The following is a 21,767-nucleotide window of genomic DNA, read 5'->3' on the forward strand; positions in this document are numbered from 1 at the left end:
ACTTGAACACAACGTCCTCATTTGGGGAAGCGTTAAGCGTGTTGCTCAGGCAGCGGAGGGTATTGAGGTGCTGCCAGCACTTCCACTTAAGCTGACGAAGTTGAGGAAGCCAAGTCAATCGGGTGTTGAAAACCTGTCCTAAGAATCAATATGTCTCCACTACAGTGAGTGGGCCGTCATTGAGGTAAAGTTCTGGTTCCGAATGAGCGGTACAATGCTGACAGAAGTGCATGACGCACGATTTTGTTGCCGAAAACAGGATGCCATGATCTAGAGCCCATGACTGTGCCTTGTGGATAGCTCCCTGGAGGTGCCGCTCTGCAACACCAGTACTGAAGCAGCAGTACGAAATGCAAAAGTTGTCTGCATACAGAGAAGGTGAGATGGACAGCCCTACAGGTGTTGCTCGGCCGTTAATGACCAATAAAAATAGAGATACACTCAATACAGAGCCCTGCGGGACCCCATTCTCTTGGATATGAGGGTAACTATGGGAGGCACCAACCTGGACATGGAAAGTACAGTGAGACAGGAAATTCTGGATAAAAATCGGGACCAGGCCCCAGAGACCCCACTCACATAATGTCGCAAGGATATGATGTTGCCAGGTCGTGTCTTAAGCTTTTCATAAATCAAAAAAGATGGCAACAAGGTGTTGGCGTCTGGAAAAGGCTGTTCGGATTGCAGACTTGTGGGGCACAAGATTATCAGTGGTAGAGCGACCCTGGCGGAAACTGCCCTGGCATGGAGCCAGTAGGCCACGTGACTCCAGGACCCGATCCAACTGCCAACAAACCATACGTTCTAGCAGCTTACAAATAAAGTTGGTGAGGCTGATGGGCTGATAGCTATCCACATCAAGCATGTTTTTACCAGGTTTGAGCACTGGAATGATTGTGCTCTCCCGCCATTGCGATGAAAAGACACCATCGCTCCAGATCCAGTTGAAGATGATAAGGAGATGTCACTTGTAGTCGGACGAGAGATGTTTAATCATCTGACTGTGGATCCGATCTGGTTCAGGAGCTCTGTTAGGGCAATGTGCTGAAGAGCTCCCGCTCTGTAAATGGGCATTATAGGGTTCACTGTGGCGTGTAGTGAATGAGAGGACTTTCCCTACCAGTCGCCATTTGAGAGTGCGAAAGGTAGGAGGTAATTCTCCGACACAGAGGCTTGAGAATAGTGCCCACCAAAGTGCTCAGCAATCACGTTTGTGTCAGTAGATAACACGGCATCAATGGTACCACCAGGGACACTTGTTTGGGTCTGGTACCCAACAACATACCTTATTTTCATCCAGACTTGGAAAGGTGATGTATGGCATCCAATCGTCGAGACGTACCTCTCCCAACACTTCTGACATTATGTTAGAGAAATTACAATTCTATGGTATAAATGGAACAGCATATGAGTGGTTTAAGTCATATCTACAGAACAGGAAGCAAAAAGTCTCTTTATATGGCTCAAGTGATTCAAAGGAGTTTGCCACTTAATCTAACTGGGGTGAAATTACATTAGATGTTCCACAAGGTTCGATCATGGGTCCCCTCCTGTTCTTGATATATGTGAATGACCTCCCTTCTTATGTGAAACAAGATGCTGAACTGACACTGTTTGCTGATGATACAAGCATAATTATTAATCCAGTAAAAGAAAGTCTGACAGAAAATGTTACAAATAAGGTCTTTGGAAAAGTTATTAATTGGTTCTCTGCGAATGGGCTTGCTCTGAACTTTGGAAAAACACAGTACATCCAATTTTCTGCAGCAAAAAGTATAATTCCTTCAATAAACATAACACATCAAAAGAAGTCAGTAGCCAGGGTAGAGCATACTAAGTTTTTGGGTGTACATATTACATATAGATGAGAATATTAGTTGGAAAATTCATATTTTGGATCTCCTAGATTCAGCAATTTTTGCAATCAGAATAATTGCCAATTTTGAGGATGTAGAAATTAGTAAGCTAACATACTTTGCATACTTACACTCTCTGATGTCATACAGAATAATATTCTGGGGCAACTCAACACTTAGGCGAAAGGTATTCACTGCTCAAAAGAAAGTAGTTAGAATAATGTGTGGAGATCATAGTCGCACATCTTGTAGGCATCTGTTTAAAAGGTTAGGAATTCTTACAACTGCTTCACAGCATTTACTCAGTAATGAAATTTTTTCTAAACAACATGGATCAGTTTAAAATCAACAGCGACATTCATGATTACAAAACCAGAAAAAAGAAAGACCTACACTATCCTTTACTTAACATACCTTGGGCACAGAAAGGGGTAAAACATGCTGCTATAAAACTTTCTGATAAATTACCAGATGAAATAAAATGTCTGACAGACAGCAGTAATAGTTTCAAAAACAAATTGAAATCATACCTCCCTGACATCTCCTTCTATACCATAGATGAATTCTTGAATATGAGTAAATAAATCTGGAGATATATGCATTTTGTGCCATTCAAGGGAATGGGATACAAGATAGAAATATTTAGGTATAACACTATAATGTAAAAAGAAAAAAAAACTTGTTTCCTGTGCGGATTTCTTGTGCATTTGACATGTTCCTCATCATAACGGTTTTCCGTGCTATTGATCAATGGAACACGTAACTAACTACCTAACTATAAGCTGGCAAACATGGGCATGGAGCCATTTAAAAGCTGTTAGGTATTCCACAGATGGGTGCCGCTTATGCCACTGTAGAGTTCACCTACGCTCTTTAATGGCCTCAGCAATTTCTGGTGACCACCAAGGTATTGTCTTTCACCTGGGGCACTCTAAGGAATAAGGGATCGCGTTTTCCGCTGCAGAAACCATTGTTCTAGTGAACCGCTCAACCACCACATTGATGGTACCACGTGGGGGAGAGTCAACGGTGACAGCAGAGGTGAAAGCTTCCCAGTCTGCCTTGTTTAGAGCCCATCTGGGGAGGCATCTGTGGGCAAGATGCCGGGGGAGTGACAGGAAGATGGGGAAGTGTTCACTATCATACAAGTCATCGAGGACTCTCCACTGAACAGATGGGAGAAGTCCTGGTCTGCAGAGGAATAAATCAATGGCTGAATAAGTGCCATGAACCACATTGAAATGTGTGGGACCCCAGTGTTTATTTAGGAGGCAGAGGTCGAGCTGAGACAGTAAATTTTCGACCTCTCTACCTCAGCCATTAAGCATGGTGCCACCCCACAAGGGATTATGGATGTTAAAATCTCCCAAAAGTAGGACAGTTTTAGGGAGTCGATGAATCAGTGTAGCCAAGATGTTCAGAGGTTCTACACCATCTGGAGGAAGATATACTTTGCAGATAGTTATTTCCTGCGTTGCCCTTATCCTGACAGCCACAGCTTCAAGAGGAGTGTGAAGGGGCACAGGTTCACTACATACCAAGTTCAGGACATAGAGACAAACTCCACCTGACACTATATTATATTCACTATGGTTCTTGTAATATCCCCTATAGCCGCAGAGGTCCACATTGCCGGGAACCAGGTCTCCTGGAGGGCAATACAGAATGCAGGTGTAAAGCTTAATAGTTGTCATAGCTCAGAAGGTGGTGGAAAAAACCGCAAATGTTATTGTGAGACAGAGAAGGCACGAAATGGTCAATGAGGCAGTTTATGCCTCAGGGTCACCTGCTGCCACCGACTCAGTTCCTGAGCAGTCTACATCCATTGTGTTTGAGGGTCCAGTGAGTCTAGGCCCTCAGCGAATGCCAGGATCTCCACCTCATCCTCAGACGCGGAGCTTGTAGGTAACGATGGTGTGGGTGTCACCACAATTTCCTATTTCTTGGGGGTCTTCTTTTTGGATTTCTCTCTCTGCTGCTTGGGTTTCTCTGGCTGGGAGGACTTCCTAGATTCAGTCTCCAGGACTGAGGAGGATCGTGAAGCCCTACAACCAGCTGCTTTTGGGCACTTCAGCCACTGGCGGGTGTCATCTTTCCCAAGAGATCCCTTTCTAGTGAGAGGAGCCGAAGAAGACTTGGGTGTAGCGCCCCCTAGGTAGGTGGTGCAGGAACAACAGGGAGGGATGTGCCCCCCACCATCAAGGGGGCAGGTGTAGTCTTACGGGTCTGAGATTCAACCGGAATTGACTGAATGGATGGGGCTAGAACTGTTCCCATAGCGGCGGCGTAAAAAGATGTCATACGTACAGGATGTAGGAAGTCACGTTTCCTCTTAGCCTCAGTGTAGGTCAATCGGTCCAGGGTCTTGTATTCCATGATTTTCCATTCTACTGGAGAATCCTTTAGTCTGTTGAACAAGGGGAATGGTGCTCTCTCTTCAGTCGACACAGATGGGAGGCAGGGTACATGATGTATTGGGATGTGATGGACGTCCACAGTCATGACATATGACACAAAGTACAGCGGGAAGACATATGTCTGAACTTCCAGCACTTAAAGCACATCGGGGGAGGGATATATGGCTTGACATCACACCGATATGCTGTCATCTTGACCATCTCGGGTAATGTGTCACCCTCGAAGGCCAAGATGAAGGCACCGGTGGCTACCAGGTTATCCTTTGAACCCCAATGTATGCGCTGGACGAAATGAACTCCTCATTGCTCTAAGTTGGCGCGCAGCTCGTCATCAGACTGCAAAAGACGATCCCTGTGAAATACAATATCCTGGACCACATTTAAGCTCTTATGGGGCATGATGGAAACACAAGGATGCTCCATCAGCTCTCGTACATACGAGGTATCGGGGGAGGGGGAGTGAGATTCACTGCCATCCTTATCCTGGCATTCCTCCCATTATGTGGCCAGGGAAGGAAACGATTTGGGGTCATACTTCTTCGCATTGTAGTTAGACCTCGACCACTTAGAGGCTGCTGGTGCTGGACCACCAGCAGAGATGGCGTAGTATGCTTCATTGCATGTCATCCACCCTGATGCCACCCACTCCGGCCAGGGGCCCTCCCCACGGGCAGCACCCAGCCCCAGCAAAGGCCACCTGGCAGGATGGCCATTGCCGGGAGTCCTGATGCCCCAGGGTGATGGGCATCTACTCCTTAGGATACTTGGGGAGTTAACAGCACAGGCATCAGCAGAGCGATCCCTGTGTACTCGGGCTACAACCAACAGAGTAAGTGGCGGCCCCACCACAACGGACTGGCTACCTGCTGGATATCAGGTGCAAACAAGCCATTAAGTCCACTATCATTGTCAATGCTGAAAATGATACTGCACATTGGATGGAGGAAAATGCACCCAGGAGGGTGACCTCACCCAACAGCTGGAGAAATAGCGGAACTGCAGATCCACGTCAATGAAGGATATGAGAGGTGTCAGTGCATGATGGACACGATGTACCATGTAAGGCGCCCTTCCCCAACTGGCTTGCTCTTCGGGAAAATTTAGAAGAATAGAGGTCAAAACCTACTGGGGACCATCACATAAAGGCCAAAACATTTGAGACTCCTTTCAGTCGCCTCTTACGACAGGCAGGAATACCTCAGGCCTATTCTAACCCCGGGACCCACAGGGGGAGATTATTCTGTATATTTAAGACAGTATTAACCCATTAAGTACGAGTGTCCTATTTTGAGGACAGAGCACATATTTATATATAAATACACAATAAATTATTAATTTGCAACTATTACTTTTCTACATCATTTGTTGATGTTTTTTATAACAAATGTATGCTTACAGGAAATTAAAAGCAATAAACCCTACCATTAATTGATTATTGAATACTAAGTCACACTTTTCGTTATTACAGGTATTTAGTTTATCGACAATTTAGTAATATTTGAAATATGTGGCAAAGATCTTTTTGCGATTATTTATAGTCAACAATGTGTCTTTTAAACTACTTGCATTGTTAGCTTAATTGGAGCTATATTCATTGTTTTCCATTGTTATAAAATTTGGTGTACTCGAAATAGGACACTGGGACTTGGTGTTATCATTTCAGTTATTTGTATTGCTGCACGTTCGAATATGAATCTGTGCTACTGCTGATGTATTTTCTTTTTAGAACGTGGTAATTTTACCGATAGACACACAAACAAACACAAACATACACACAAAATTCTAGCTTTCGCAACCAACGGTTGCCTTGTCAGGAAAGAGGGAAGGAGAGGGAAAGACGAAAGGATATGGGTTTTAAGGGAGAGGGTAAGGAGTCATTCCAATCCCGGGAGCGGAAAGACTTACCTTAGGGGGAAAAAAGGACAGGTATACACTCGCACACACACACATATCCATCCGCATATACACAGACACAAGCACACATTTGTCAATGTATGTTTGTGTGTCTATCGACCTGCCAGCGCTTTTGTTTGGTAAGTCTCATCATCTTTCTTTTTATATATATATAAAATAGAGGGAAACATTCCACGTGGAAAAAATATATCTAAAAAGAAGATGATGAGACTTAACGAACAAAAGCGCTGGCAGGTCGATAGACACACAAACAAACACACAAAATTCTAGCTTTCGCAACCAACGGTTGCCTTGTCAGGAAAGAGGGAAGGAGAGGGAAAGACGAAAGGATTTGGGTTTTAAGGGAGAGGGTAAGGAGTCATTCCAATCCCGGCAGCGGAAAGACTTACCTTAGGGGGAAAAAAGGACAGGTATACACTCGCACACACACACATACCCATCCGCATATACACAGACACAAGCAGACATTTGTAAAGGACAAATGTCTGCTTGTGTCTGTGTATATGCGGATGGATATGTGTGTGTGTGTGTGTGTGTGTGTGTGTGTGTGTGTGTGTGTGCGCGCGCGCGCGCGCGCGCGCGCGCGAGTGTATACCTGTCCTTTTTTCCCCCTAAGGTAAGTCTTTCCGCTCCCGGGATTGGAATGACTCCTTACCCTCTCCCTTAAAACCCATATCCTTTTGTCTTTCCCTCTCCTTCCCTCTTTCCTGACGAGGCAACCGTTGGTTGCGAAAGCTAGAATTTTGTGTGTTTGTTTGTGTGTCTATCGACCTGCCAGCGCTTTTGTTTGGTAAGTCTCATCATATATATATATAATAGAGGGAAACATTCCACGTGGGAAAAATATATTACTGCAATAACAAAATTAGTTAATGTACTTCTATAGCACTGAACATGATCCTACACAGTGGAGACTGCTAGACTGGTCAATGCGGAGCCTGAAAGGTGTGTTACTGCATAATGGAAACCTGTATGAGTCCATTCTTGTGGCCCATTCAGTTCAAATGAAGGTGATGTATGATAACATGAAGATATTATTAACAAGTATTCAGTAAGGGGAACACACTTGGATTATCTGTACCAACTTAAAAATTATCAGAATACTATTAGGACAACAAGCTGGGTTCACAAAAGCCTTGCTTTCTATGTGAAAGACTTTGGACTGTGTGAGTTTGGCCAGAGTGGAGAAATTTTGTGCCAAATCTACAGATAAAGCTGGGGTTGATGAAGTAATTTGTAAAGGCTCTACCACAGGATGGACCCTGCATCAAGTACCTTACCAAGAAATTTCTCCTTACCACACAAGATAAATTGAAAGCTGGAATCCTTTTTTAGTTCTCAAATAAAGAAACTGATGAAGGATGAAGATTCTGAGAAGACAATGAAGAGGATCATTACTGAGAACTTTCTATAGAATAACAAAGATCTTAATTAAGGGGCCAAAAAAGTTGCAAAATTTAAAGATGATGAGTTCTTAAATGAGTGTGAAAGCCCACTTTTTATACTCACATATCGACTACTTTCCAGAAATTTGGGACATTATATTGAAGAGCAGAGTGAACGTTTTCAACGAGATATTACGAGGAGGTACCAGTGGCGTTGGACAGCAACTATGTTGGCAGATTATTGTTTGATGTTCAAGTGGGATAGTCATCATATGAAAGGATCTACAAGGAAGTCAAAGAAGAGAAATTTTAAAAATTTATGGAACACTTCTGACTTCTTGTTATTATACTAGGTAGTCACGAAACAAATTAGAGGAGTTCTGAGGAGTATTTTTAAATGTATTTCATTTTTTAAATGTGTTTTGATTAAAACTCACCTTGTATGAAATGGTGTGAGAATATATATTTATGGACTCAGAAATGAAAATCATCAAAATATTACTTCTTACTTTGTGTAAAAACCTGACATGATAAACAAAAACGGTAGTTATTTCTAAAATCGGCATAAAAATTAATTTAAGAACACCAACGTTCAACAAACCGTTGGACAAAAAGTTTTAAAATGCAGACTAGTGTAATAGTTAAATAAATAGCCACAGGCATTTTTATGACGACTCTTTTTAGTGATGTATTTAAAAAATATCATGATCAGATTCAATTAAGGGAACACATAAGTATACCATATTAAATAGGAACCAAAATCCTATTTAATATGGCACATTTAAGTTGACTCGGCACATTGTATGATGCCTGTTCCCTTAACTGAACCTGATGATGATATTTTTGAAATGCATAATTAAAAATAGTTATTTTTTTAAGGGCACAAAAAAACCAGAGGCATACGCGCCCATGTCAAAACTGTAAAACACGAAGATGAAGAGAGGAGTTAAAAATGATTACATGTCAATGTCAACTGACAGAAGAAAAGAGAGCTAAAAATGGGAATGTGGAGAAAGGTCTATAAAATACACCAGAGAGAAACAGAGGTCCAGAACTAAAAATTAAATCCCCTTCTTCATATTGCTACAATGGATAAAAAGTAAAAAAGCTGTGCATCTTTTGATAAAACAGCCAATAACTCAGACGGCAAACACAAACGGGAATGTCAGTGGTTAAAAAAAAAGGGCATTCCGTCAGGAAATGACAGACAGTTAAAAATTGGGCACAATGTGCACAAAGAGGTGGGGAAGCACCACTTAACAAACAGCGATGCTTAAAAATGCAGTGCCCAATATACAACCTAGTTCAAATGACCACCTTGCAGCGAGAGGCACTGGGAGAGGCTTTATCATCTGGAGCTTGTTCCCATGAAGTGAGGACCAGAGATGATACCAATGTGACACCACCTGCTAACAGACGGTAACACAGAGATCATCGGAGGGAATGTAAGAACTTGTAAGAACTAGCGGGCTCAGAACTTCATAGTTTCAACGAACGGAAGAGTATCAGGCCTATGATCTAAGGACGGTGGAAGAAACAAATTGCCTTGGCAGCAGCATCAGCAGCCTCGTTCCCGGTCAGACCGACATGACCAGGAACCCACATAAACATCACAGTGGCTCCATCAAGAGTGAGCAAGTGACGGCTTTCCTGGACCTGTTGCCGTAAGGCACGGCCGGCCAGAAATTCTACACACGTGCGGTGCTCCTGCACATGTGCAACTTCAGTGTCACAGCGTGCACGCCGTAGCCGTCAGCGTTCATGTACCGTATGTTTCTATGCACAGATGTTGCTTTATCCACTTGCTGGGATACTTTGTACCGGCGCATTCTAGTGCTCTTTCCACAGCTTGCAAGCCAACCATGGGAAGGTATTTCGCGTATTAAACATTTAAAATACTGTCACAGTCTACTCATTGAGACATCTACTTTTATGTTAACAGTTTAACCCAGTAAGACAAGTAATACAGTTAACAACCATGGGTTTTTATTAAGGCAGCTTGACTGACAGCATGTAAATATGCGTAATGTTTTTGATCTAGTATTTAAGAAAGAGAGCACTTAGAGACTTCCAATGAACCTTATTAATGATTTCAAATAACATTAAACTAATGCAAGGTTTCCTATAATTAATTCTCGGTGCCCTCAGTTACACCCACATAATTTCTGTCTCACTGACCTCTGAACAGAACGATAACTGCAGACCTCTCGATGATCACCTGTTATTTCAATACAATCATTGCTATATCTTTCATCAGTTCCGTCTGAAATCTGCATAATAACCGACAATTAGATGAATGTTATGTTTTATCGAATTCAGCTGAGCGTAGCCCTTCACACATTAAAAAAAAAAAAAACCCTAAATGTAAGTATAGATTGGAACAATAGGTTTAATGAGCAATTTTCCTGATAATAATGTAACATGGAGCAGAATGAGGCAATAATGCACAGTTAGTAAACAATAATTTTTAATTACGAAAGAAATAAATCCAAACACGTTTATCACTCGTCATGAGAAATGATATAGTTAATATCAGGCACAAAAGCACGGCTCATTGACAAACGCAAGCAGTTGCGAAGATTTTCATCACTTACGCTTGATTGAAACCTTGATTTATTCATTTTAATTACCAAGAAAAAATCTTTCACAAACATATTTTGACCCGAACATGGACATAACTCTCACGGCTTCTCTGTGCAGGCGTGAAAATTCTTGTTGTGAAAATTTTTCGTAGAATTCTTTTGTACCTCGCACTGCAAAGAACTTCTCCTTCAGTCTTGCATTGCACTGTATATCATTTGGAGCATCTTCAACTGATGACGAGAACGGTCGAGCAAAGAGGCGAATGACAGGAGACAAACTCGTAACATCTGCAAATCATGCTCGAAATTGTTCCTTAATTTTTACAATTACTGACGTGTATTCTTGAAATCTAGCACTTTCATGGACCAGTCCAAGAGTCGGGAAATGTGCTGTGTTTTCTGCCAATAGCTGGCTCTCCCAAAGCACAAGCTTCATTTCAAAGGCATTTACTTTTTCCAACATGTCAGAAATTAAATTATTTTCACCTTGCAAACTGACGTTCAGGCTGTTCATGTGAGACGTAATGTCCACGAGAAATGCGAGGTCTGGTATCCAACAAGGGTCTTCCAACATAGGTTCACTTTTTCCCTTCTCATGCAAGAATGTTACTATGACCAAATGTAAATAAAAAATATTTTCAGCATTTTACTGTTTGTTTGGATAGACCGATTTCTTGAAACCTGCTATCGTTCGTGGCACACACAAGTTCTGCAGCATCAATCAGACACCCTTTCACAATCTCCCCTTCAGAAAAGGGTTTCTCAGATTGTGCAATTCTTAATGTGATTTTAAAACTTGCTCGCAGTCAAGATTTAGTGTGGTTGTCATTCTGCAAAATTGAAAACAGTACATTGTACAGCGTACAGTAAAATAGACATAAATGTAACACAAGAAACTAAGAGTTCAAGAAGTATCAATTACTTTGACGTACAGTAAAATCGAGTTGATGTGTCTCATCCATTTTCTTAAGGACATTTAATTTTGCTTGCATTTCTTCACTGTTGAGTACACTACATTCATCTTTGTGATATGTATTGTAGTGTCTTTCAATTGAAACTTACGCTGGCCGCCTATTATTCGGCGGCACAGCAAACACAGAATTGCAGTTCCCAGTCATTTTTAAACGACTGAGAACATAGATCTTCCATCCTTTGCTTTTTCACAGTACCTGCCATTTCTCAATACTTCTCTGTTAAGGTTATGGTCACCAGGGGTAAACGAGACTGGGTATGTTGTGCTCTTGCTTGTGCCACATAAACAGGGAAGTGGCACCGCCGCTGTTCATTTAGGACACGTCTAACAACAGATGTCGCTGTCGCATATGTGCAGCACTTCCACACGTCTGCACACTGTGCAGCGTTTGGCTGGCCCTGCCCTAAGGGATGGTCGGTGTACAGCATACACAGGCTTTGAAGGGCACTGAGAGAGTCTGAACAGATGACGCAATTGAAAAGCCTGTGTCACTTGATGTACTGTGTGGCCTGAAACAGGGTGACGAGCTCTCCTGAAAATACTGTGCAGTGTTCTGGAATTTGATACTGAAAAATGTCTGTGCCAATGACAAAGGAACACCCGACACCACAGTCAGTCAGAGTGTACACAAAGGTACTATGGTGAGGGTCCATAGGAAGGTCATGAAACTCAAGGCGATAGAGTGAGGCTGGAGTAGTGTCCTTAGGAAGCAAATGAATGCCAAGGTGAACACGGGGCACCGCACAGAGGTGAAGGGTACACACCTACTGGGAAAGTTGCTGGGAGTTGAGATGTTAAGCTGCCACAACAAGAGCCGAAAGCAAACTCCAGGAGGTAAGAGAGAAGAGGGATGCGCCCCATACTGGTGATCAAACGAGTCATCGAAGGAGGCAGCTTAGGATGGGTGGTCACGCACGGCAGCTAAATGGCAAGTATATCTGCTGAGAAGAAAGTCACGGTGGTAGGACAGAAGTAGTTCAGCAGCTTCTGCGTACAGACCCTCAACCGGGCTAGTGCAAAGGCAGCAGTGGCCAAATGGGTGCCACGATGGTGGATAGCATTGAGACGGCATAAGAGGGGTGGATGTACAGATGCATAGTCTAGTTTTGAATGGACAAGGGACCAGCAAATGAAGGAGGGTGGTTTGAGCTGCACCACAGGAAGTACCACTGAGGACACATAGGACATTCGAGGGACTGCATGCAGGAGCTGCCATGTGGGAGGACCAAGAAAGTTTCCTATTGAGCATGAGCTCCAAGAATTTCATAGTTTCAATGAACAGAAGAGCAACAGGTCCAAGATGTAAGGATGGTGGAAGAAATCAATTGCACTGCCAAAAATTCATACAAACAAGTTTTGTCGGAAAAACGAAAGCCACTGTCGATTCTCCATGAGTAAAGATGATCGAGACACCACTGAAGATGTCACTCAAAGGGACGAGCCCATGGAGAACTGCAATAGATGACAAAATTGTCAACGAATAGGGAGCCGGAGATGCCCGGTGGGAGACAGGCCATGATAGGCTTCATGGTGATAGCAAAGAGGATGAACCTCAGGACAGAACCATGAGGCACACTGTTTTCCTGATTAAAGGTGTCCGACAACCCACATGTACCTTGAAAACTTGGATTTTTGAAAATTCCTGAAGGAAACGGGGCAGGCAGCCAGGGAAGTGCCACACGCAGAGAGTACGGAGGATACCAGTCCTCCAGCAGGTGTTGCAGGCTTACTCTAAATCGAAAAACATGGCCACTGTCTGGGATTTCTGCAGAAAACCATTCATGATATAGGTGGACAAAGTGGTGAGATGGACAACTGCAGAATGGGGTGCTTGAAATCCACAATGTGCTGTGGTTAGTAAATTGTGAGAGTTGAGCCACAATACCAGCCTTGTGCGAATCATACATTCCATCACTTTGCAAACACAGCTGGCGAGAGAAATAGGGTGATAACTAGAGGGAAGGTGTTTGTCCTTACCGCACTTAGGTATGTGTATGACAGTGGCTTCACGCCAGAGTCTGGGAAACCTGCCCACTGCCCAGATGCGAATGTACATATATGAAGCAGAAAATGCTTGCCCGCAAGAGAAAGGTGTCGCAACATCTGAATGTGAACAGCATCTGGCCATGGGGTAGAGGATCGGGCTGAAGTGAGAGCATGATCTAGCTCCCTCATGGCAAAGGTGGCATTGTAGCACTCACGATACTGAGAAGAGAAGGGTATTGCTCGATCCTCCTCCGCTCGTTTCCGATGGAGGAAGGTAGGGTGATAGTGGGAGGAACTCAAAATCTCCCCAAAATGGCAGCCCAAGGTGTTGGCTATAGCAATAACGTCCATGATGGCATCATCTGCTATGGTGAGGCAGGAAATTGAGGAATGGATCTTGGTCCCAGAGAGCCGTTGGAGGGTGACCCACACAACGGAAGAGCGGGTGGAACTGTTAAAAGAACTAGTGAATGAAGTTCAGTTAGCTTTTTTGCTATCCCGAAGAATGTGACAACACTGTGCATGCATCTGTTTATAATTAATGCAGTTTGCCATGGTAGGACAACAGTTAAAAACGTGTAGAGCACGTCTCCCTGCACAAATTGTGTCGCAGTATGCCTCAGTCCACCAAGGGATCAGGACATGGCATAGTAAAGAGGAAATGCGAGGAATGGAATGTCCAGCAGCGATAAGGATAATGTTTGTAAGACATTCCATTCATTTATCACAACTAGGGGAATCTTGTTCGTCGAAGGTCACAAAGGAGGACTAAAGCCTTCAGTCGGCCTTAGTTAGATGCCATTTGGCTGTGCACAGAAGCGGAGTAGGAGTGAGCAAACAGACAGCACACAAGAAATGGTCACTTGAGCATGTGTCAGAGAGAACGAACCATTTGAGATGATGGGCCAGGTGGGCAGTGTAGAAGGATACATCCAAATAGGAATAGGTATGAGTGGAGTCTGAAAGGAATGTGGGGGCTCCTGCATTAAGGCAGAAGAGGTTAAGCTGATTGAGGTGGTCAGGCAAGAGGGCACCTCTTGGACAGGTTCTGGGAGAATCCCAAAGGGGATGGGGTACAATAAAGTCACTGAGCAGCATCAAAGGGTGAGGTAGCTACCCAATAAGCTGGAGGAAGTCTGCCCTAGTGACATCAAATGTTGGAGGGACATAAATGGTACAGAGGGAAAAAGTCAGGTGAGAAAGAAAAGGCGAACTGCAACAGCTTGAAGATGGGTAGTCAGTGAGGTGGGTTGACTATGAGCGTCATCCTGTATGAGCAGCGTGACTGCCCCATGAAATGGAATGCCGACCTCAGGGGGGGGAGGTCAAAAAACGGACCGGGAAGAAAAACAAAAGCTCAATGTGGTCGTAAGGATGCAATTTTCTTTCCTGAAGGCAGAGAACAAGTGGACGCTGCAATTCTAAAAGCAGCCATAAATCCTCTTTGGTGGGATTGAAGGCCACGAGCGTCCTATTGGAGGAGAGTCATGATGAGGAAAAAATGAAGGGGTGTCACATCAGTGGCTGCCGAGTGTCAGCCCACAAAGACTATGCTACATGGCACAGAGGCAGGAAGATCCATAAAAGCATCGGCTTTCTTCTGCTGTCGGCTTGTGGAGTCCAACGCACCGGCAACACAGAGGCTGGCCGGGCAAGGAAAGCACGTGGCAATGCCGTCAAAGAGGATCTTTTGAGTCAGCAAAGGAGAAGACCACTTGCCTTTGTTGGACTTGTTTGAGTCTTTCCAATTGGCAGAGGAAGATTTAGATGCTGGTTGGCTGGAGGTACATAGAAAATCTTCATAGGAGTATTCTTTCTGTCCTTTGCGGCCTGCTGGTTGTGTAGCTGGCGACTTCACCCCATGAAGCAAGAATTTGACGGCTTAATGCACGCTGGACGAGGAGACGGCAATGCTACCACAATACTGGACGATTTCACAACCTCAGATCTGAATCTGAGGTCGTATGTCTGCGTGGCCATGTCCTTCAAGGAGCGAGATGTAGCAAGAACAGTATGGTACGTGCCAGACAGTAGAACTCAGGGTTTGCGACAAACCAATAATGAGCAAGCGACCGGATAAGGTACTTTTTCCTTTAGCCAGATCTCCTCGACAGGCCGCTGATCGAGATACAGGGGACAATCCCAAGAGGTGATGGCATGATACAGTGGGGAGAAGGAGTCGCACAATTGCCCTTGTGTGCATCGCTACCACCAGTTACACATTTGGCTGGGAGTTGACGATTCGAGTGTGGCTGAAATGATGACACTGGTAGCATCACATCAGGTTCAGAATGTACGGTCGGACTGTGATAACTTCATAGCCTGCTTTGATCTTGTACGGAAGCACCACTCTACCAAAGGTGAGAAAAAAAGTGCGGGTGGGCATCAAGGAGGCTTTTACCATTTTCATCACCCGATGGATGGCAGTGACACCCTGATCAGAGAGCTACGTTTGGATTTCAGTCTCAGTCAGACCGAGTAGCCTAGTGTAAATAACACCATGGTAAGAATTCAGAATTCTATGGGCTTCGACACGAACAGGATAGCCACGGAGAAGTGAAGCGGCAAGCAGTTGTTGTGCTTGAGAATCAGAAGTAGTTTCCAAAAGCAAAGTGCCATTGCATAAAAGAGAGCAGGATTTTACAGTGCATCAACACCTGTCTGAAACACAAACAGATTGATCGCTGCAAAGTACTGACCGTCTTAAGTAAGTGAAATCACAAGGAACTGTGGTGTAAATGGGATGATCTCCCATGATTTCCACTGTCTCTGATGGCGCGCACCTTCCAGCTGGGTGTCCCGTATCACCTTCCGAACATCTGATAGAGGGAACAATCGGCAATTTGGGAAGTTAGCAGCTCAGGCAATCACCCCTCCCTGGGCCTGGCCTGTATCAGGGGGTACATGCCAATCCTACCTGTCGGCCTGGGGCTATGGCTGTTACCCAATCACCTGTTAAACGTCAGATGCATGGGCCGGCCTTCAGAAGTCCACAGGGAGAAAGAAGAGAAAAGAAGAGCCTCAAATGCTGAAGCAGTGAAAGGAGAGGAGAAGGTGAATGAAGAAATGAAATAGGAACAAGAAACAATGGTGAGACTGTTCTTATGTCAGCTATGGACAATGTGGAAAATTCCCACAAATGCCCCAGACATGTTCCCCAAGGGAGGGGAAAAAAGAGTAGCAAGAGGATAGACAAGGGAAAAGATGCTGCAAAGGCTGGGGCTCTGTGGTAGCCTAACATGAACCGCCAAAGAGCGGTGAGCCTCCTGGGGGGTTAAAAAGAATGGTCACAAAAATACCTGTGGCTATTTTACTATCACAGCATCCAGAACAGCTGTTCCCGTACTCCTATCCATTATGGTCTCATGGTAAATTTGAAATTTGTGTCAGCTGTGAGAAAGATTTTAGGCATGACTTTCATACATGTGTTTGCTGTTTCACATGGCTGTGTCTTGATTAATTCAGTTTTAAAATGGAAGCTGAAACCCAGTCAGGTCTGGTTACATGCAGTGACCAGTGTTCCTACATCAAAATGAAATCCCTACATGAAAAAAACTCAACAGAAATTTACAATGCTTCGAGAGAGGGGTGCAGGTATAGTGCAGTGAACTGTAGGACAGCATCATGGTGATCTGCTCGTTCCTACGAAAGTAGAACAAGCGCTGAATACAACCTAAGAATTGGAAGGCCATCATCCGCAACAGACCACATCTCTCAGTTTATTGTTGATGACATCTTGAGAGGGGATCGACAAAAAACATGTAAGAAATTATACATGAGGCTACTTTACTTTACAGAATCATAACTGGAAAATTAAAGATGAGGAAAATTGTTGGTAGATGGGTTTCACATGATCCAAGTGAAGAGCAGAAAGCAGGTCGCAAAAGAAACACAGAAGAATTGCTTTGATATTATCAAACAGAAGGAGAACACTTTCTGAAAAGGACTGTTGCACTTGATGAAACCCGGATATGAGATTTTGAGCTACAACTAAAGTCTCAGTTGTCACAATGGAGAAGTTCACACTCTCTATGCCTGAAAAAATTCTGCCACCAACAATCAAACGTCAAATTGATGAAGATCTTTAGGTATGACACGAATGGAGTCATAGCTACAAGTGTCCTTGGGATATCTGTAACAGGTGCATACTACAAGCTGCATCCGCAAAATGTTTTGCACCCGAAAATTCATCAAAGAAGGCCCAACATGCTTGCAGCTGGTGTCCTCATTTCACACAATATTGCAAGACCACATATAGGCCTACCAGTGAGAATAGTGCTTGACAAATATGGATAGGAAATACTTCATCATCCACCATACAGTCCTGATATGAGCCCTAGAGACTTTGATTTGTTTCCCAAATTGAAGGAACAACTCCATGGAAAACATTCCAGTGAGGTGACCTGAGTAATCAGACAGCTCAACAATGAAGGTAGTCTATCCAGAATACAAAAGTTGCCAAAAAGTTAGAAAGCTGTCAAATGCAAGAATAGAAATTATATTGAAGGCCTGTAAAATTATTTTGTAAAATAAATTATTTTCTTTAATTCTATCTTAAAGTGTGCAGAACTTTCGAAATGATGATCATAACTAACCCTTTTACTGCTCTGGACGTGTTAACGCATGTGCCTTTGTACCTGTCCCTGTGTGCTCTGAACGTGTTTACGCGTGCCACCAGTCCTTCTACCTGGTACTCTGAACGTCTCTATGTGTAGACACGTTCAGAGTACCAGGTAGAAGGACTAGTCCACGCGTCAACACGTTCGGAGCACACAGGGACAGGTACAAAGGCACATGCGTTAACACGTCCAAAGCAGTTGGAGGGTTTTTTCCCCAGTGTTATGCTTCACTATTTTTGTGAGTATTTTTCATGAGGGCTCAATTACCTGGATGTTTCGGGTGACTGTGTTACCAATAGGTGCTGGTCAACCAGAACCAATATGCAGCTGATAGTACAATTAGCAGGTTTCATTTTGCGAGACTAGGTATTTAGGGGGTGAGGCCCAAGGTTCAAATCAGGCTGAGATCTATTACACACACAACTTAACTTGGCCCTTTTGTAAGGGATGCAGGGACCGTGGGACCATACGGATGTCATCACCACCACCTACTTTTATGCTTGCTGTGGGGGAGGAGAGGCATAGAGGACATGAGCGCCCCACTGTTTTCTTGCAGGCCAGGCAGCATACTGGAATTGACTCCGCAGTTGCAGTGTTTATCCATGTTACAGTGTATTGTATCATTTAGTAGCTAAGGTTGGCAACAGGCTGAAACATTCTGTATGGACTCAAAGCCATTCAACTTCTGCTGATTCCTTTGTTCCCATGAAAGAGTCATGTTATATGCAGCATACAATGTGGCTGAGCTTTGTGTTCTTACTGCCACCACCATGCTCCAAGCTGTTAGCCCAAACTGCTGTTGTGCTATGATCCACCATCACACCTATCGACTGGAGCACAGAGACCTTATGTTAACAGAGTAGTGGCAGCAATGAACAGACTTCAGTTCAGTGTCTTGTACTCACAAAACCCAAAGTTAGACATTGCTGGCGGAATTCCCCAAACTGTTCATCAAACGGCACCACACAGAACACACTTGTAGCTTGAGGAATAACATGGCTGTAGAAAGAACCGCATCAGCCCCAAGGGCACCCATACAACAGTTGGTTGGTTGGTGGGGGAGGGGGGGGGGTGAGGGACTACTAGACTTGGAAGTGTGGAATAATTTTTTTAATGTTTTGGGAGATGTAGGCGATATGTAAGTAGCCATAAGAAGTTCCAGTTCTGACCTTGTTAAAAAGTTATGTAATACGGACATTTAAATAATTTTCTTGAAAGAAAAATCCCTGACTACACACTATTTTTTCCTTTCCCTAGGACATGGGGGGTGTGGGGGGCGGGGGGGGGGGGGGAGAGGTCGTGGACCTACTTGCCTCCACCCCCTCTCCTGCATGGGTTGACCAGCCCCACCTGTTACTTGTCTTAAACTTTTTTTTGTGCTTATATCTCTTGTACAGCTCTTATAATTGTTGCATGAAATACATGAAGGTTCAGTTACAAATAAACAGTACACAAATAAATACTACATGTGCTTTTAGCGACATTAATTTAATACATGTAATGATTCACCAATGTTCCACAATTGCAGCTTAAAGCCTTACAAAACCAGAAAAATGACTTGATTTATTATGGTTGCAGTGGCATAAACTACATCAAAAAGACTCTAACTTACCTGAAAAAAGAGTGATATCCAAAATTTGAGTAATTATGCAATAATCTTCTGAAACCTTATTTTTAATATACAAAAAGCTTCTACCAGGAAATTCACTTATATACAGTCTTATGAAAGAAGCCTTCTCCACTTTTTCAAATGTAACTCCTTCAATCACAACACTACCTATGAATGCTGCTTCTGTGGGTGGCTCAGTTTTTAACGTTAAATAAAAAGAACAGTCAGATGCATACTCATTCAGAACTGAAAAGGGACCCTTGGAGAAACGTGACTTTTCACGCACTCTTCTTCTCTTATGAGATGGATAGTCGTCTATGACAATCAGTTCTGGAGGAGTTCGACCTGGTGGAGGAGTTCCACCTGATTCATCCTCAATAACTATCACATCAAGTTCGGCATTACTGGAAGAGTTAATTTCATCAATTATCACAGTGTCTGAATCAGTCGAGTTGTTATCTCGACTGGATCTCTGAGCCCTACTTTCTCTCTCTTCAACAATAGACAATTCCGAGTCACTATCATGCTCATTACTGCCTTCTTCACCAGAAGAGTCATCGGTATCACTAATGTCACTGTTAACAAGCTGTTCCCTCCGTGCCTGTGAAGTGCCAGCTCCTCTGAATGGATCTGGGCTGTAAACAACTGTTTTATTCCACAGTAACTGGACTTGTGAGTCAGCTGCATTTTTCTTGGGCTGAGACTTCCGCTTAGGCATCTTCCTCTGAAAAAAGAAAAAAATATCTTAATGCTCAAATATTGTAGAAAATGACATTATATAAGTACAAAGCAATTTATACCAATGGGTAAAAACATCTTTATTTTTGTGATCCTGCTGATTTTGTTCATGGAATTGGTGGTTTATAACCATTTTCATTTCAGGTGGGCTGCCATTTCTCTTCCTTTATATTTTGACAATTTCTCTAGTAGTTTTCATCAGGTGTTGAGCACAGATTTCTTTCCTCCAAATAATGAGCTTCTACTAGAGACGTTGTCAAAATATCATGAAAGGGAAAAATAAGATAATTACAATTTTGTTGGTGGTGGGCATGACAAGACATCCTTTGAAACATTACTATATGTCTTCTTTGAAAATTTACCTACAACAGATGGTTCAGAAGCCCACTCACAATGGAAATATATTTGATATAATGGTAATAAATAGACGTGACCTCCCTGAGGATGTCTACATCAAAACTGGTACCAGTTATTGTGAAACACTTGGTGCACAATGATTACAGATATACAAAGGGCAAATAAAACAAGAAGAAAGATTTATAAATTCGATAAACTAGATAAAGAAGCAGTAGTATCAAATCTTAATGGGGAATTTGAAGCATTTAGTTCAGGAGAAGAGTATTATGGGAACTATAGCTCAAGTGAAGAATTGTGTCAATAATGACAAGTGAAGAATATTTGATCGTGCACTTGGATACATATGTATGCAGCAGAACAGTTTATAATGAGAGGGGTGTTCCACAGTATACACTCACTGTAAATCAACTTCTACAGAAACAGAGACTACTACATAACAGATGTAAAACAAGGCTTTAAGCTATAGAGGGATGCTGGATGACTCATGTTCGGCTGTCAAGAGAGCACTGCATGAAGCCTTCAGTAACTACCATAGTAGAATACTGCTGGAAGATCTTTCACAAAAGCCAAAGAAATTCTGGCTGTCTGTCAAGGCTGCTAGTGGCATCAAAGTTAGTGTCCAGTCACTGAAATAGATGACAGCAAAGCAAAAGCAGAAATGTTTCACTCCATTTTAAAATATTCCTTTGGAAAGGAAAACCTCAGAGTATTTCCTCAATTTAATTCTCCTAACACTGAAAAAAATGAGTGAAAGTGATACTAGTTTCAGTGGCACTGATGAAGAACTCTTAATTATCATAGATTCCTCGAACAAAAACCATGCCCAGCAGCTGGAAGAAGGCATAGATCTCACCCATTTCCAAGAAGGGTAGTAGCAGTGATCCACAAAACTACTATTATCCTTGACATCCATTCATTGTACAATCCCAGAACATATTCTGAGCTCAAAAATAATGAGGTATTTTCCTTGATGCCACCTAGCATGAACGTCAAAAACATTAATCATGTTAAACCTAACTGTCATTTTTCTCACATGACATTCGAAAGCTTTGGGTCGTGGCAATCAGATAAATGTAGAATCTCAATTTCTGTAAAGCATTTGACCGAGTACCACAGCTATGCTTTTGTCAAAGTACAGTCGATGTATCTGGTACAATTTGTGACAGGACTGAGGATTTTTCGGTAGGGAGAATGCAGTAAGTTATCTCAGATGGAGAGTCATTGACAGATGCAGAAGTATCCTTGGGTGTATCCTATGGAAGTGAGCAGGATCCCCTGCGTCCATGCTGTGTATTAATGTAATGATCTTAAGGACAATATTAACAGTAACC

The 21,767-nt window shown here is 43.1% G+C and overlaps 1 protein-coding gene across 1 annotated transcript in view; it reads right to left on the bottom strand.

The window, feature by feature from the left end:
• Positions 1-21,767, bottom strand: part of LOC126094617 (E3 ubiquitin-protein ligase SHPRH) — a 275,624-nt gene that overhangs the window by 216,304 nt on the left and 37,553 nt on the right. The window contains exon 2 of the mRNA XM_049909097.1: positions 19,345-20,065. Within this exon, the coding sequence (XP_049765054.1) occupies positions 19,345-20,059 (715 nt within the window). The 5' untranslated portion in view covers positions 20,060-20,065. The remainder of the gene's footprint in view (positions 1-19,344; positions 20,066-21,767) is intronic.

Source organism: Schistocerca cancellata, chromosome 8, assembly GCF_023864275.1.
Source record: "Schistocerca cancellata isolate TAMUIC-IGC-003103 chromosome 8, iqSchCanc2.1, whole genome shotgun sequence".
Taxonomy (NCBI): domain Eukaryota; kingdom Metazoa; phylum Arthropoda; class Insecta; order Orthoptera; family Acrididae; genus Schistocerca; species Schistocerca cancellata.